The sequence below is a fragment of the Amia ocellicauda genome, chromosome 5, assembly GCF_036373705.1.
Source record: "Amia ocellicauda isolate fAmiCal2 chromosome 5, fAmiCal2.hap1, whole genome shotgun sequence".
Taxonomy (NCBI): Eukaryota; Metazoa; Chordata; class Actinopteri; order Amiiformes; family Amiidae; genus Amia; species Amia ocellicauda.
This window is the reverse complement of record NC_089854.1, coordinates 43,050,013-43,066,930: the sequence shown is the minus strand read 5'-3', so window position 1 is coordinate 43,066,930 and position 16,918 is coordinate 43,050,013. Positions and strand designations below refer to the sequence as shown.

Sequence of the window (16,918 nt, the reverse complement as noted above, 5' to 3'; positions counted from 1 at the left end):
GAGCTCTTTGGCATCAACTCAACTCGCCGTGTTTGGAGGAGGAGGAATGACCCCAAGAACACCATCCCCACCGTCAAACATGGAGGTGGAAACATTATGCTTTGGGGGTGTTTTTCTGCTAAGGGGACAGGACAACTGCACAGCATCAAAGGGACGATGGACGGGGCCATGTACCGTCACGTCTTGGGTGAGAACCTCCTTCCCTCAGCCAGGGCATTGGAAATGGGTCGTGGATGGGTATTCCAGCATGACAATGACCCAAAACACACAGCCAAGGCAACAAAGGAGTGGCTCAAGAAGAAGCACATTAAGGTCCTGGAGTGGCCTAGCCAGTCTCCAGACCTTAATCCCATAGAAAATCTGTGGAGGGAGCTGAAGGTTCGAGTTGCCAAACGTCAGCCTCGAAACCTTAATGACTTGGAGAGGATCTGCAAAGAGGAGTGGGACAAAATCCCTCCTGAGATGTGTGCAAACCTGGTGGCCAACTACAAGAAACGTCTGACCTCTGTGATTGCCAACAAGGGTTTTGCCACCAAGTACTAAGTCGAAGGGGTCAAATACTTATTTCCCTCATTAACATGCAAATCAATTTATAACTTTTTTGAAATGCGTTTTTCTGATCATTTCTTTGTCAGTGGGCAAACGTACAAAATCAGCAGGGGATCAAATACTTTTTCCCCTCACTGTATCTGAGGCCTTTTTCTCTCCCCACAAAAGGTACTCAGTCAAGTAACACATTAAAACTTTGTCAAGTTCCAAAGTAATGAAGCTGGGATAGGCAGGAACAGGAGGGAGTTTAAAAGCTATTCTGTATTAATACATTAATCCCTATGTATTTTTCACACACCATAAATCACCAGGGGGAAAGAAAACAATAGTTTTTTTTGTTTTGTTTTTTTAAATAGTTTAATTTGTAAACTCTCCCACCCCAGTACAAATCATGGAGCGACATTCATTTGGTTTTGCTCAAATTCACATTAATTAAATATCATAATTCACGGACATAAAAGAAAATGATTAGCCAAGGCACAAAGCATAAGAAAGCAAACAATGAATGCAAACAATGAATTTGTCTTTGATGAGAAAATATTACAGTACAAACAATGAAGTAAAACAAGTCAAATAGACAAACAAAATTCACCACTGTGCTCCATCTGAAGAGGTGAAAATCTTGCATTATCTTGTAATTAAACAGTATCACAAATCTTATTCATTAAAATATGAAGGGAAAAATCCTCAGACCTTTAATGCCGTTAGAGTTCTCACTATCAGTTAAAAGCAGTCTGGTCATTTTTTTTTTGTTCCAGTTTTAAGAAAATTTAAAATGAAAAATGAATAATCATTCAGTAAAACAATTAAAACAAGACGTCTTCATTACATGCAGAAATTTGTAATTTCTAATATATATGCCATTACATTTCAGCAGCAGATGGGATGAAATCATGGTGTCTTTTCTCCAAAATTGAGTAAAGACAAGTGAATACAATAAGCAGGTGTGAATGTTACTCATATTTTAGTGACACTCCTACATGTTCACTACAGTGGGCAAATCAGAGGTATCCTTAACAAGGAGTTTCAAACAGGTGAAAGACTGTAGGAAGATTTCACATTTCACATATGCAGCATAAATTGAACACTTTAAGTTTTCTATGGTAAACATTTTTATGTTTTTATGTTTTCTTTCATGATTTAATTTTTGAGACCAGGAAAATATGTTGAAGAAAATGTATGCTAACAGAGGATGTATTAGTATGTCAATGGAAATTAGTTCACTGGAGTGGTCAATGGTACAGATTTACATACTGAAGACCAACTCATGTCTGCAGTGAAATGAAAGTGACATCAACATTTCTTCATCTGATTTTCCCTTCATAGATTGTTACTTAATATCCATGAATCAAACTTCCTGATTACTTGTACTTCATATATGTTTAAACAGTGGTCTCTCTCCTGGTCCTGTAGAGCCCCAATACAGTTAGTTGTATAGGTCACCCATTGTTAGTTGTATAAAGCACCAATTACTGAAGAGGGGGACTTTAGTTATCAGTTAAACAACTCACTTTTTCAGTCAATCATTCAGTCCAAATAATCCAAATAATCTCTGAATTATTAAAAATGCTTATTGCAACAGAATTAAAAGTTTAAGTCTTCATAAATTTGTGCTTTAAGGGTGGCCTGTAAAACCTGCTGGACTGGGTCTGTCCACCGGAGGAGGTGCGAGGGGAACACCCTGCCCATGCCGACTCAGAAATTCTTGCGGTCAATCTTTTCCTGGGTGTCCTTGGAAAGTGCCATCTCCTTCAAGAGCAGCACGTGCTCAGCCATCTCCCGTATTGCCCCCTGCCCTGCTGCACAGTGACAAGTATATTTCGCCGCTTTCACTGCCACCGAGGGGGCGTCCAGGGGCACACCGCTCACCCCAGCCAGATTCAGACAATCCACGTCAGGCTTGTCATTACCTGGGAGACAAGGGAAGAGGTGGGCAGGAGTCACTGGCAGCTAACATAGCATTCCATGGACTAGTACTAACTGACTACTACCAGACTACTTCATACAGAGGCCATTATTGTATGTACTTATACTAGCAAGTTAATACAGCAGACAGACACCATTGAATATTCTGCTTCTACTACTGTGAAGGACGAAACAAGTACCAAAATAAGCCACATCCTTCCATGACAGTTGTCGCTCCTTCATGAGCCGCTGCACCTCCTCCTGTTTGTTAGCTACTTTCTGCTTCAACTGACAGCCCAGCTTCTTGGCAATGAGTTTCTGGACGGGGGAGTCGCTAGAAGAGATGAACAGCACCTGGGGAAGACATGACACGGGGAGAATTATAAAAAGGGTCGATTTACTCCTAAAATAAATCATACAAAACCTCTAGAATGTAATTTTATTAGCAGATTGAAAGGAAACGTTTGTTTTCATGAACTAAAGAGGAGAAAAAAGTACCTAATAACAAAATTAAAACAATTACAGCAGGGGTAGTCATTTTTTTGTCAGGGTCCAAATTTCTTGGTCAAGGTTCAAATGCCCCTTTCCAACACACACACACAATTCTGTGAATTAGTAATATAGCCCGTTGCTTATATTTAGTACATTCATTTGACAAAGTACAAAAATAAAAAAAGTTGAAATAGATGTAAATATAAGTATTAAAGTGCTTTCAGACCACTTTTAATTGTTGTAATTTGTTAAAGATTATTGTAGGCATATAGATAAACATAAAATAAACTTTTCAAGCATTTTGTGTCTTATTCGATTCAAGTCTTTACTACTTCTCTTTTCATTGTACACTGTTCAAAATTAATATTGCAAAATGAGGGCAAAGATGATTGAGGAATTCAGGGCAGGGGGTCTGGGGGTCCTCCCCCAGAAGATTTGGACAATTGGAGACCTGAAATGCGCAATTCATTTCGAAGTCGAAAAACTTAGGTCAAAATCTCCATGAAATCAGGCAGATTTGGACAACCAGCAAAAAAATCACACATCAACAGAAATTATACATGCAAACTAGACATGGTTTCTGGTGCTTATCAATCACAGATCTATTTCAGTGGGTCTCTGTGATTGAAACAGGTGAGGATGCACCATTTTCTATTTGTGCACCTGCTAGAAATGTGTGTCTGCATTGGAAATCAGCTGTTTCCAACCCCGATGTAGGAGTTTCTAGGTGAATACAAGCTATAGCACCGTGCCCTCCCCTGCCTGGTCCTGTGTATGCACTTCTATATTTTGGAGGTGAGATTGAAATATGTCCACATGTCAAACGATCCGCAGTTTAGCTGTTTATTTATAGAAATCAGGAAAACAAACAGAATACCTGTGTTTTTGACGAGTACAAAGTGTATAGAGACGCCCGAACAGGGAATCTGTGCGCAATCAACTCACTAACATGAACACTAGCTCTATAGGATATCCCATATTAATACGTAACATCCTATTGGCTAATAACCAGGAAGTGCAGCTACTAGGTTCCACACAATAACAAGCACTGAGTGCAACAAACCTCCATTAACAATACATAAAATAAAATAAAATAAAATCAATCATGATAATAACTTAAATAAAATTATTCTCACGGTCCATTAAAAAGGATCTGGTGGTCCGGATTTGGCCCGCGGGTCGCCTATTGACTACCCCTGAATTACAGGTATAATCAGTAGCTCAGTCTTTGTCAAAGGTAATTATATCTAATAAATGAGAACTTTACTTCATTCTTTAATGCTTCGTTCATTGGCCGAGTTTCTTTTTATTTATTTTATTAATCCCTAGCAACAGGTCTAAAACCTACTGCAGTTTAAGATTTCACAATGATTTCACAATATTCATACACACACACGCACATGAAAGAAGACCCTAACAAAAACAAATACTTCAGCTACACCTACTCACAAATTATTTTTTAATATTAGTTTTCACTAATATTAGTCTCTCAGATAACCCAGCTGTACTAGCGTGACCTGTATCTTCCACCGATAACACTGTTTCTCTCCGCTTGGGAATGCAGAACAATCACACAATGGAGGTCCACCACAGGACTGAACACACAGGGTTACATGTCCTTCCCTCCCCCATCCTGCAGATGTTCTACGAATAAAGGGAATACCTCGACTCCACTATCCTGCAGCAGCTTCACCGCCATAGTGTCTTTGACATTAACAGACAGGATCTCTTCCCCAGTGGTGGACATGTAGAGCTTTCCATCAGTGAGACACCCGTCAAAATTGGTGACAAACAGTTTTACTTGCTCCAGCTTGTCCCGTCCAAAGTATCCATACCTACAGAGAGAAGAATAGTGAGGTGATTCTTGCTAGTAGATATGTAAAAACTAGTTTGTTGAGCATGCATTGTTGTTGCAGTTTCAGAAGATTATTCCCTTTTCAGAAAGCTCCTGATTGGGACTGAATAGGCAGAGCAAGTACTTGTCACATGTTGCTGGTAACTGAGGGCCTGAGTTTAGAGATGAAACACCACTGTCCTCATAGGAATTGTTCGTAATACAATGATTTGAGTGGTTTAAAAATATAAACAGGGCTTTAGAACAGAAGCCCCCAGAAAGGGACACATGGTAAGACAGGAATCATGGGCAAATCATTTACAGTCCATCCTGTCTGTATTCACAAAGTTAAATGTATTAATTTAATTTAATTCACCTGAGAACTCTCTGTTCTGCTATTGGCCAGTCAATATCAACATCAATGTCCACACTGTACTCTGGGAGCATTTCATAGTAGATCATATTCCCACCCTGCAGGAAAAAAAAAAATTAAATCTCCACTTGGACCAAGGGAAGAACACCTTGTGACTTTGTATTCTAGGCTTAAGTCTAGACAATGCAACACTGAAGAAAAATTCAGTTAGTACTGCAAGTCACTTTAGCCACCAAAACCCAAAATCCACAGATACCTTTTATTTTGTGCTTTATTCTTGGATATCTCACCATGATATACATACAAATATACACTCACCTAAAGGATTATTAGGAACACCTGTTCAATTTCTCATTAATGCAATTATCTAACCAACCAATCACATGGCAGTTGCTTCAATGCATTTAGGGGTGTGGTCCTGGTCAAGACAATCTCCTGAACTCCAAACTGAATGTCTGAATGGGAAAGAAAGGTGATTTAAGCAATTTTGAGCGTGGCATGGTTGTTGGTGCCAGACGGGCCGGTCTGAGTATTTCACAATCTGCTCAGTTACTGGGATTTTCATGCACAACCATTTCTAGGGTTTACAAAGAATGGTGTGAAAAGGGAAAAACATCCAGTATGCGGCAGTCCTGTGGGGGCGAAAATGCCTTGTTGATGCTTGAGGTCAGAGGAGAATGGGCCGACTGATTCAAGCTGATAGAAGAGCAACTTTGACTGAAATAACCACTCGTTACAACCGAGGTATGCAGCAAAGCATTTGTGAAGCCACAACACGTACAACCTTGAGGCGGATGGGCTACAACAGCAGAAGATCCCACCGGGTACCACTCATCTCCACTACAAATAGGAGAAAGAGGCTACAATTTGCACAAGCTCACCAAAATTGGACAGTTGAAGACTGGAAAAATCAGAAGTCAGAATTTGGCGTAAACAAAATGAGAACATGGATCCATCATGCCTTGTTACCACTGTGCAGGCTGGTGGTGGTGGTGTAATGGTGTGGGGGATGTTTTCTTGGCACACTTTAGGCCCCTTAGTGCCAATTGGGCATCGTTTAAATGCCACGGCCTACCTGAGCATTGTTTCTGACCATGTCCATCCCTTTATGACCACCATGTACCCATCCTCTGATGGCTACTTCCAGCAGGATAATGCACCATGTCACAAAGGTCCAATCATTTCAAATTGGTTTCTTGAACATGACAATGAGTTCACTGTACTAAACTGGCCCCCACAGTCACCAGATCTCAACCCAATAGAGCATCTTTGGGATGTGGTGGAACGGGAGCTTCGTGCCCTGGATGTGCATCCCACAAATCTCCATCAACTGCAAGACGCTATCCTATCAATATGGGCCAACATTTCTAAAGAATGTTTTCAGCACCTTGTTGAATCAATGCCATGTAGAATTAAGGCAGTTCTGAAGGCGAAAGGGGGTCAAACACAGTATTAGTATGGTGTTCCTAATAATCCTTTAGGTGAGTGTATATATTGGCCTAAACATAAAAAATAACAAAAATTACAGTTTTATATATTTTTGAACCAATGGTCACCTGAGGTCATCTGTGTTACAGCAGGTTTTCCAGTGTGTCTCTGGACGTACTTTACATGAATATATTAATCAACATTAAATGTATACATTTTCCTATTAATCAGGACACATGCAAAGCTGCAAGTAAAAGTAATTGAACTGCTTCGTCCTCCACTTCCGCTCTAAATCAGTTTGTGGGCTAGAGTAGCTGGAGCATCGCTGCTTGTTTATAGTTCAGTGACGGACGACACTGGAGACTTGATCGGGTGACAATCGCTGGACAGCTGAACAGCTTCTGTCGCTGAGTTTACGTTGGGCGTTTAGTGTAAACCTTCCTTAACAAGGTAAAGGGTTGGGATAATGTTTGAATAAAACTTGTCACTTTCCCCTGTTCTCCTGGGGACACTGCTGTTGTACCCTTGAGCAAGGTACTGTACCTAGATTGCTCCAGTAAAATCCCAGCTGTATAAATAGGTAATTGCATGTACAAAATAATGTGATACCCAGTTTCCCTGGGTAATGGAGTCTGCTACAAAATATATAATAATAATTACAAATAGAACACGGTTCTGCACACAATGGTAACATCTAATTTGAAGCCAGGATATATATTTATTTATTTTAGTAATTTAGTTTAGTTTTACTTAACCTTTGTTTTATTTCTTTAAAGAATGTCTAGCAATAATGACCTCATTGTACTTAAAAATGCGAAGGAGATTTTTTTCTAGCATAATCAAAGAGAGTTGGGCAGCATTATTGGTTGACGTGGAATGTAGAACAACCCAAAGTTACAAGCTACATTTGAAGAACAAAATAAAAATAATGCAAAACAAACATTAAAAGCTGAGGTTATATGACAATGAGTGATCTTATACAGTGAGGGAAAAAAGTATTTGATCCCCTGCTAATTTTGTACGTTTGCCCACTGACAAAAAAATTATCAGTCTATAATTTTAATGGTAGGTGTATTTTAACAGTGAGAGACAGAATAACAGCAAAACAAATCCAGAAAAACGCATTTCAAAAAAGTTATAAATTGATTTGCATGTTAATGAGGGAAATAAGTATTTGATCCCCTATCAATCAGCAAGATTTCTGGCTCCCAGGTATCTTTTATGCAGGTAACGAGCTGAGATTAGGAGCACTCTCTTAAAGGGAGTGCTCCTAATCTCAGCTCGTTACCTGTATAAAAGACACCTGTCCACAGAAGCAATCAATCAATCAGATTCCAAACTATCCACCATGGCCAAGACCAAAGAGCTGTCCAAGGATGTCAGGGAAAAGATTGTAGACCTACACAAGGCTGGAATGGGCTACAAGACCATCGCCAAGCAGCTTGGTGAGAAGGTGACAACAGTTGGTGCGATAATGCGCAAATGGAAGAAACACAAAATAACTGTCAGTCTCCCTCGGTCTGGGGCTCATGCAAGATCTCATCTCATGGAGTTTCAATGATCATGAGAACGGTGAGGAATCAGCCCAGAACTACACGGGAGGATCTTGTTAATGATCTCAAGGCAGCTGGGACCATAGTGACCAAGAAAACAATTGGTAACACACTATGCCGTGAAGGACTGAAATCCTGCAGCGCCCGCAAGGTCCCTCTGCTCAAGAAAGCACATGTACAGGCCCGTCTGAAGTTTTCCAATGAACATCTGAATGATTCAGAGGAGAACTGGGTGAAAGTGGTCTCAGATGAGACCAAAATCAAGCTCTTTAGCATCAACTCAACTCGCCGTGTTTGGAGGAGGAGGAATGACCCCAAGAACACCATCCCCACCATCAAACATGGAGGTGGAAACATTATGCTTTGGGGGTGTTTTTCTGCTAAGGGGACAGGACAACTGCACTGCATCAAAGGGACGATGGACGGGGCCATGAACCGTCAAATCTTTGGTGAGAACCTCCTTCCCTCAGCCAGGGCATTGAATATGGGTCGTGGATGGGTATTCCAGTATGACAATGACCCAAAACACACAGCCAAGGCAACAAAGGAGTGGCTCAAGAAGAAGCACATTATGGTCCTGGAGTGGCCTAGCCAGTCTCCAGACCTTAATCCCATAAAAAATCTGTGGAGGGAGCTGAAGGTTCAAGTTGCCAAACGTCAGCCTCGAAACCTTAATGACTTGGAGAGGATCTGCAAAGAGGAGTGGGACAAAATCCCTCCTGAGATGTGTGCAAACCTGGTGGCCAACTACAAGAAACGTCTGACCTCTGTGATTGACAACAAGGGTTTTGCCACCAAGTACTAAGTCGAAGGGGTCAAATACTTATTTCCCTCATTAACATGCAAATCAATGTATACATTTTTTGAAATGCATTTTTCTGGATTTTTTTGTTGTTATTCTGTCTCTCACTGTTAAAATACACCTACCATTAAAATTATAGACTGATCATTTCTTTGTCAGTGGGCAAACATACAAAATCAGCAGGGGATCAAATACTTTTTTCCACCACTGTACCAGAACAATACTTATCAGAAGTCATTTCAGAAAGACAGACACAAGAAAAACAAGAGATGAAAAGGTGAAAACGAGAGAAACAGAATATGGAAGAGAGAGAGCAAGTAATTCATCCATCTACATGCGTTTCCTTTTGAAAGCACGCCATTACCTGCAACATCCCTTGCTCGACCAGATCCCTGGTGTTGAAGTAGAAGGAGCCGTTCTCATAGAGTTCTCCGTCCCAGTCCTGCCTTCTCGGCCTCTTGAACGGGTTAAGATTCAGGGGCTTTGTTTTTGGAACTGCCAATAAGTATAGATTTATTTACTTTTTTTAAAGGCCCAGCCCACAGACAGTGGTTACCTGGCTTCACTTCCACCCAGTAACCTTCCCGTTTTTGTACTAGTTCTCTCTGCAATGCCTGGGCTCTGTCAATTGTTCTTGCAAGCAGAACCGTGCACCTTTTGGAGGACTCGTGTATGGCTGTTGAAAACCCAGATATGAATAAACATGCATGCCTGGAATGGAAAGCATCTGAGGATTTACAGAAGGATTTCAACACCTCCTAGAGCTGCATATGTAAAACAAAACAAAAAAAACATGCCTAGATATCACTTTTGCTTGGGGTAATTGAAGAACAGAAATCTCAATTATGAAATCCACCTGAAAACCTAGCTGGTATGTCTTAGATCGCATAGAGTTCTCGTACTCAAGACTGCAGTACGAAGCTGCATTATAACAGGACCGTACCTCCTTTCTTGATCTCCTGCCAGCGGAAGTTGTGTCTTCTCACCACAGAGAAGACCGAGTCATAGCCCTGCTTGGTCATCATGCCCATCGCTTCCTGCAGGTGGAAGGGGTGCAGGCATGGCGAGGTGGCCTGGATGTGGCCTATGATATCCACCACTGCAATCAACCCATACACAATTTGTCAAAAACTCCATTAAATCACTTAGTTAAAGTATTGTTGATGAATGAACACTTCAAAAGGAACCCCCCCCCCCCCCCCCCGCCAAAAAAAAAAAAACTTTAAGGTAAGACGTGTAACATTACATATATACTTCCTAATTTTTTTTGTTCTGCGTTCCTTGAAAAACTGGCAGGGTTGTAAAATGGCTGCTCTGATACTTCCCCACCCTAGAAAAACAAGTACTTAAGTATGCAAATATTTACAGTATATTTTTAAGTTTTCCAGAGATACAATGCAACTAGTGAAAGTCCATTCTCTACCAGTAAATTAGCTTTAAAAATAAAGTTGATTAGGTGTTTGGATCTTACGAAATAAGTAAGAGAGGAGAAAGGAAAAATAAGCTGCTTAGGGGTCATTCACCTTTGTTTCACTCAGTGCATTTGTAAGAGCACTTCCAAGTTAATTAGTTCTGCTACCATACATCATTTGAACACAGTTCTCAGACAATAAATCGAAACAGTCTAAAGGTTAACTCAAAGCTGCTTTTATGTAAGGAACAGAAGAAAAAAAAGTCTGTGGAACTCCTTCATCTGGCTTGTTGTGTAAACAGGGGTAAGCATTATTTTCTGAAAAATAAGTTCCCAATGAACCTGGATCAGGAAAATAGATCTGGGAAAAATTTATAATAGTTCAACTTTCACATTGAACTGCATATGCTGAATAAAAGCAGTCCATTGTTCTTATCCAATAATTAGTAAAGAGCAGCATAAACTAGCCTACTGGAACCAGTTTTACTGGACTACCAACTTTAAAACTAAGAATCCTGAACATTGTGAAGTCAGTGTTTGTATCACCAGGTGGAGTCAACCGAAACAATGAATTTAGCCCCAGGCCCTACAACATACATCTCTTTATTTAACTCGGAATTTACATAGCAGCTTTAAAGGAGAACAGTTATCAGATTCTTCTGTCCATCAGCCACAATTTGTTTAATAATGTTCTCACATGTAATGCTCATAACATAAGCCCTACACATTGCCTGAGAGCTGACCATTGATTCCCAGATAGCAAAGAGATGTAACAAAAGTAAACCAGCAACTACTGCCCTACCCATCCACAAGTTATCAACTCATCAAAGACAAACACTCGTCCTCCTTCCAAACATAACATAGAAACTCCAGACAATGCTGGAAATTAAATTTTCACATGCCATCTCTACGTATAAAAGAATGTGACCAAGTCAAATAACTCCAAAACAGAAGAACAAGAACTGGTACTTGGTGACAGAGGAATATAATTTACAGAGTTCAGCTCAACAGACAACAATTGTGCAGACTTCAGTCATGTCTTTATCAGACCGTAAAAGACATTTTTAACAAACCTGCCACAAGTCGAACTAAAATGTATGTGTATTTTATCACATTTTCTTTTTTTCACAAAAAAAACATTAAAAGAAGTTTGATCCAAGATTGAATTGAATTTAGGCAGGTAAGTAATGCAGTAATGTGCCAGTGGCCTTAGCAAACACATTTCCGAATGACAAGCCAACATTGGTGCTGTGTTACATCAGGGCCATTTGATGCTTCTAAAATTCCAAAGTCAATGACCTGGGGAAGCTACTGAAAAATGAATCGCCATTGTCCTGAACAAGCTGTACTGAGTACAGGGTTGTAGGGTAGATATTTTGGAGTCAGCTAAGACAACCGTGACATTTAATGCAGTTTGTATGGCCATTCAAGATACAATGATGTCCAATGTGGTGACCACATGAACTGAAAAACATACTGAAAACAAAAATTAAAATTAAAGCACAAGGTCCCTCATTAACTAGGCAAACAATCATTTTTAGTCTTACTTCCATTTAAAAAAAGAAAATGATTATTTTGGGCACCTTGCTTTTGACTAACATATTTTATGACTGACAGTTTGGTCCCTTAGGGGTTTTGCTGTGTGTGTGTGTGTGTGTGTGTGTGTGTGTGTATTTAGTTATTCACAAAGGGACCTTGGCCAGAACATACGGTTTAATGCAAACAGTATGTGTTTGGTTTGTTATAAAGAGTTGCATTGTTCTGGTTTTGCATACGGGTTTGCTGTACGCTACATTTACACTCACTACTGCTCTTTAAAACTCTGAATAGGGCACAGCACAGAGCGAAAACAAAAGCCTGCTGCGAGCGTGACCCCTCTGTTGTGATGCCCACAGTACCTGGGTTGAGGCGAACAAACTCCTGGATGGTGTCCAGGGAGCTGGAGGAGTCCCTGGAGACTTCAGGACTCCTGCGATGCACCTGTGCTCCCCAGGCCTTAGCCACCTTCTCAATGTCATCATGGTCCGTGGAAACCCAAACACTGACAACAACAACAAAAATAACAAAAATGGCCACAGTTACACAGGTAGTGCTCACATCTTTGCTACAGTAAAGCCGCATTTCCTTGCAAGGTCTTACAAGACACTGGCAGCTATATTGCACATACCAAAACGAAGGCTTCCCTCGGGAGAATTATTTAACATCTACATTTTCCAGTCTCTCTTACATCAATGAGTTTACCAACTGCTTGTTTATTGCTCTCTGCTGTCTTTTACTACAGTTCAGTGAACACAACTTCACCTGTGGAGTTACTGGTAAATGAGATAAGGGGACCACACTGTATGGCAACCAAATAACTATACAACATTGAGTGGGTCAAGTCATGCTCTAAACTTCCACATCACATGGCACAATCAGTTGTAAAGATGGTGTATAGGCTGTATGGTGAAAACATATACATTGTAAAAAGTCTGGGAAATCTCATTTGTAGACAATTGCAATGCATGTTGGTTTAGTTGTACTGCAGCTTGTACAGCACCACCTGACAGAAAAAGTTGTGAGTCGCACAGGCAAATGTGTATTGTAATAGTATATATTCGCATAAAAAGCCTCATAGGAAATTGGTGAAGGGGTATAAAGAGATGTGAAGTGCAGTTAACACACACACACATACACACAGAGTAAAAGTAAATTAGGGAAACTACATTAGAAATACACTAGTTCTTCACTAATCTCCGTGAAAGTCTAATCAAATCAAAAGGGAAGGCGTTATAATAACGTCACAACCTAGTGAATAATGACGTGCTTCTCCTACCTGTCAAAAACCTTGGAGTCGATAGCAGCCCGCAAAACCCAGCCGATTAACGGGACCCCGGCCAGCATTTTGATATTTTTCAATGGGATGCCCTTACTGCCACCCCGAGCCAGGATCAGGGCAGCGATGTGTCGCTTTTTCCCGGTTTCCTCCTTCTTTTTCTTCCCCGAAGAGGAGCTTGATCCGTCCTCGACGTCGGCTGCAGGGTGAGCCACTTGCCCAGCCTTAGGGTCGTCGCTTTGGCTCGCTTTCCGCTTTCGAGCCGCGGTGCCAGCCCCAGCAGAGCCATTGAACTCGGGCTCATCGTCCATGGGGTCCTCCTTCTTCTTGTCCATTGCTGACTCGGCCCCGATGAAAACCTGAAAGGGAAAAGGCTTTCCCGCAGTCCGAGCAGTCCAGATATACGACGGCGCAGGAGGCGGTCCCGCAGCATAACAACAAACGGGGACAGTTTACCATCTGCCGGCACTGCCTGTGTTCGTGCGTCATTTCCGCCTTGTCACCGTATTATCGAGAGAAGAAGCGACCATAGAAATATAGGACTGAAATGTGTTTTAAAAGTAGTACGTTTTCATTCAAACCAAATTATTATCGGTCCATCGTTTAATCTGTACGATGGATCACTCTGGTCGTAGAGAATAGCCGATTTTATTTTCGCGATTACTATTCTTGTTATAAAATATTTTTAAATTAGGTCTTAAATGAACACATGTTCGTGTCTAAACGCAATTTGCATATTTCAATCCCATCGTCCATTGCTTTAGATTGCACTGACTTTTTTATTAAACAATATAGCCAACGCACAAAATTATTATACTCTTTTTTGGAATCGTGATCAATTAAAATGGTATACAATGATACGTATAATGAGTAGGGAATTAATTAAATTGAATGCAGTGTTGCTTGTATGTGCTTTTAAATGTGACTGCTTTATTATGGCAGAACATTTATCATTTTTATTCGAGAGTGTATGCATGTTTTGTTCAATCAAACATGCTGATGTAAATATTCAATAATCTTAATCAGGGTCAAATGCAATGCCAACGCAACGTAATAGCTCGACCAAATTGTGTTTTGTTAACACAAACCTAACAGCAACTCAATAGATGCGGTATTTCCAACATCCACTTCATTTACAAACAATAACAAACCCCCACACCTGCGCTTCAGCCACTGAGAAGCAGACATTCAGCAACTGCGAGAAGACACGTAGCGCAGATGTCCGCAGTTCTGCGCAGAGTCCCGCAGATCCCATTGGTGGAGCCGCGCAGCACTAGTAACATAACTAGTTGGTTCAGTTATCTGAGACGCTTAGCAGCAAGTAGTGGAAACAGCGCAGCGTGAAGACCAGCCCAACACGTCGCACAAACACAACTGCCACTGCTGGGACCCGGATTGCGCCAGTGAAACCAGCTCTGTACATGCGCAGTGGTACTTGAAAATAATAATACAAATAATAACACTGCCAAAAGAGCAGTTATTATACTGCTGGCCATATATACACTGGAAACATACTAAGCGTGTTTGTGTGTCGTGTATATGATTAAACTATCATTAACGCACACGGACACGGGAGCAGATTCCCATAACCTTAAACCCCGCACTAACAAGGACGCGTTGTCTTATAAATACCAGTTTCCATTTAGCACGTTACGTAACGCCATTTTTAGAGTACTGTCTGATGATCAATCTTTTCTTCCACAGAATATCAGTCTCCTTGGAGACTGTCAAAAATTGCCAATGCCGACTATATTTCAAGTCGTCACGGCGGGGTATTGGGTAAAGTTTTCAACTAGCAATAATCGCGCCTCGGATAAACCTCATGGGCTACGATACTGCCACTGCGCAAAGCTGCTGAGCGCCGGGCCGGCCGGGGTGCTGTCTATGGACAGTCAACGATAGGTTATGGTGTTTAACATACGTTGAGCAATGATATTGGTCACAGTTAAAAACAATATGTTACTTAAAGGTATTATTTGTATACTATTGATTGAAATATTCATTGTATAATATCTTTAAGAAACAAAAGTAAACATAAAACGACATAAATCTGCGCTAAGCATCATGGGGGCGTGCATGCAAATATAAGGCGCCAATGTGTTGTACGTCACACTGCAAGAGACGTGAGATGAAAGATGTGAATTTAAATTTATTAGGATGACTATGGAATTTCACACATTTAAATGACAGTTCATTGTTTTATGTTTAATTCAATAAAGTGTTATTTGTGGTAGTGAGACTATATATTATATTATAATAATAAAAAGCGATGGTGGGGGAGAGGGTTGCATTTATTTGCGAAGTGATTACGGTAGAAAGATGGTATGTTTTGTGATTGCATAGCTTATGAGTTTCCCTTCAAACATAAATATATATATATATATATATATATATATATATATATTCCCGAATTTATAAACTATACGAAGCCGTACAGCAACGGATCAAATATTTCAAATAATATAGTAAAGTTGTACCCATCACTCTTTCCGATACCGATAGACGCCTTAAGATGGCAGTATCATACCACAACATGCCAGTTTGCCTTTCTTAAACCCATCTGCCTTATCAACGCAACAACAGACTCCTTTCCTGGGGCCACAGTGTCTGCTGGATTTTCTTCTAACAGGAGATCCCAATTACTTATATATATATATAATTCCATTTGATGACTCAAATCACTGAACCTACAGAACATTTCAGAGTCTGGAGAGAAGTGTTCAATTAATAAAGTGAATTGTTTAATTAGATCAATTAAGGAACCAAGAGCTGGGCTGGAACTAAATCAGGACTAGAGTCTGACACCCCTGAAAAGACCTAAAGTGTATTTGTGTCCACTCGTCCACATGGGGGCACACTTTCATCTGATCATGTAATTAAAAACCATTGATTTGGTTCCAGAAGACTCAGCCCACATAGACAAGCCACACAATGATTTATTAAATGTACCTATTTCCTCTTGGTTAGACAGTATTGTATAGCTATATACTATGTAATACTCACTATATCAGTGGTTCTCACTCCTGATCCTGGAGTACCACCTACCCTGCTGTTTTTTGTTCCAAATGAGCTGTCAATTACTTAATTGAACCTTTAATTGAAATCATTTTCTTACATTTGACTCTTTAAATTGTGTAACTGATAATAATTTCCTTACACAATTTATACTTAACTTAAAACCCCTACTGCTAAAAATAATTAAAAGGCTCTGATTTAGGAAAGTATTAATTCAATTAATTAGTTCGATTAGGTAATTGAGAGCTCTGTTGGAACACAAACCAGCAGGGTAGGTGGTACTCCAGGACCAGGATTGAGAACCACTGCACTATACCTTTCACCACTCCTTTTATCCCATTCACAGTCCCAGTACTCTTCCATCTAAATCCAAAACTATATTAAGTATCTCTGCATTTGGACTGATTCAGTGGTTTTTTTTTTTGGTTTTTTTTTGTTTTTTGAGTTGCAGAACACATTTTAATTCAGATAATTTAAATTGGTAACACCAATCAAATCAAATAACTATTTATCCCTCATGTGTCTCTGAGCCTCTTTACATTTAGTTAGATTTCTTTAATTGTCTCAGTGTTTCTAACACAACATTGATATTGAAGTGTATTATATTCACCACTGTGTTTTCATTAGGCAGTGTGAATGTCTAAGAGGTCGACATCTCTGCTCTTTGACAACTATAGGGTATTCTAGTTGTCATTCCAAGTTCTTAGCTCTGAACTGCTGACTAGAACAATGAATTACTTG

At 40.2% G+C, this 16,918-nt stretch overlaps 1 protein-coding gene and 1 non-coding gene across 2 annotated transcripts; both read right to left on the bottom strand.

Annotated features, from left to right (window-relative positions):
- Nucleotides 1–878: 878 nt before the first annotated feature.
- On the bottom strand, nt 879–13,622 carry cmasa (cytidine monophosphate N-acetylneuraminic acid synthetase a). Its single transcript, XM_066705324.1, has 8 exons — nt 13,163–13,622; nt 12,246–12,388; nt 9,880–10,035; nt 9,301–9,431; nt 5,157–5,251; nt 4,610–4,781; nt 2,655–2,808; nt 879–2,459 (listed from the first exon to the last, which is right to left on the bottom strand). Exons 1-8 carry the CDS (start codon nt 13,495–13,497, stop codon nt 2,245–2,247), a joined length of 1,401 nt encoding a protein of 466 aa, XP_066561421.1. The 5' UTR covers nt 13,498–13,622; the 3' UTR covers nt 879–2,244.
- A 1,252-nt stretch (nt 13,623–14,874) lies between these two features.
- LOC136750660 (U4 spliceosomal RNA) lies at nt 14,875–15,015 on the bottom strand. The gene has a single exon (XR_010816941.1). It is a non-coding gene; the product is annotated as a U4 spliceosomal RNA (small nuclear RNA).
- Between the last annotated feature and the right edge of the window lie 1,903 nt (nt 15,016–16,918).

What these genes read in the sequence shown, in the direction of transcription:
- cmasa (XM_066705324.1), bottom strand. Translation starts at nt 13,497, where the DNA reads ATGGACAAGAAGAAGGAGGACCCCATGGACGATGAGCCCGAGTTCAAT. An exon ending in GCAGGAGATCAAGAAAGGAG is followed by an intron (nt 9,432 to 9,879) that starts GTACGGTCCTGT and finishes ACTTATTGGCAG; the next exon opens with TTCCAAAAACAAAGCCCCTG. An exon ending in GAAGGATGTGGCTTATTTTG is followed by an intron (nt 2,460 to 2,654) that starts GTACTTGTTTCG and finishes CTTGTCTCCCAG; the next exon opens with GTAATGACAAGCCTGACGTG.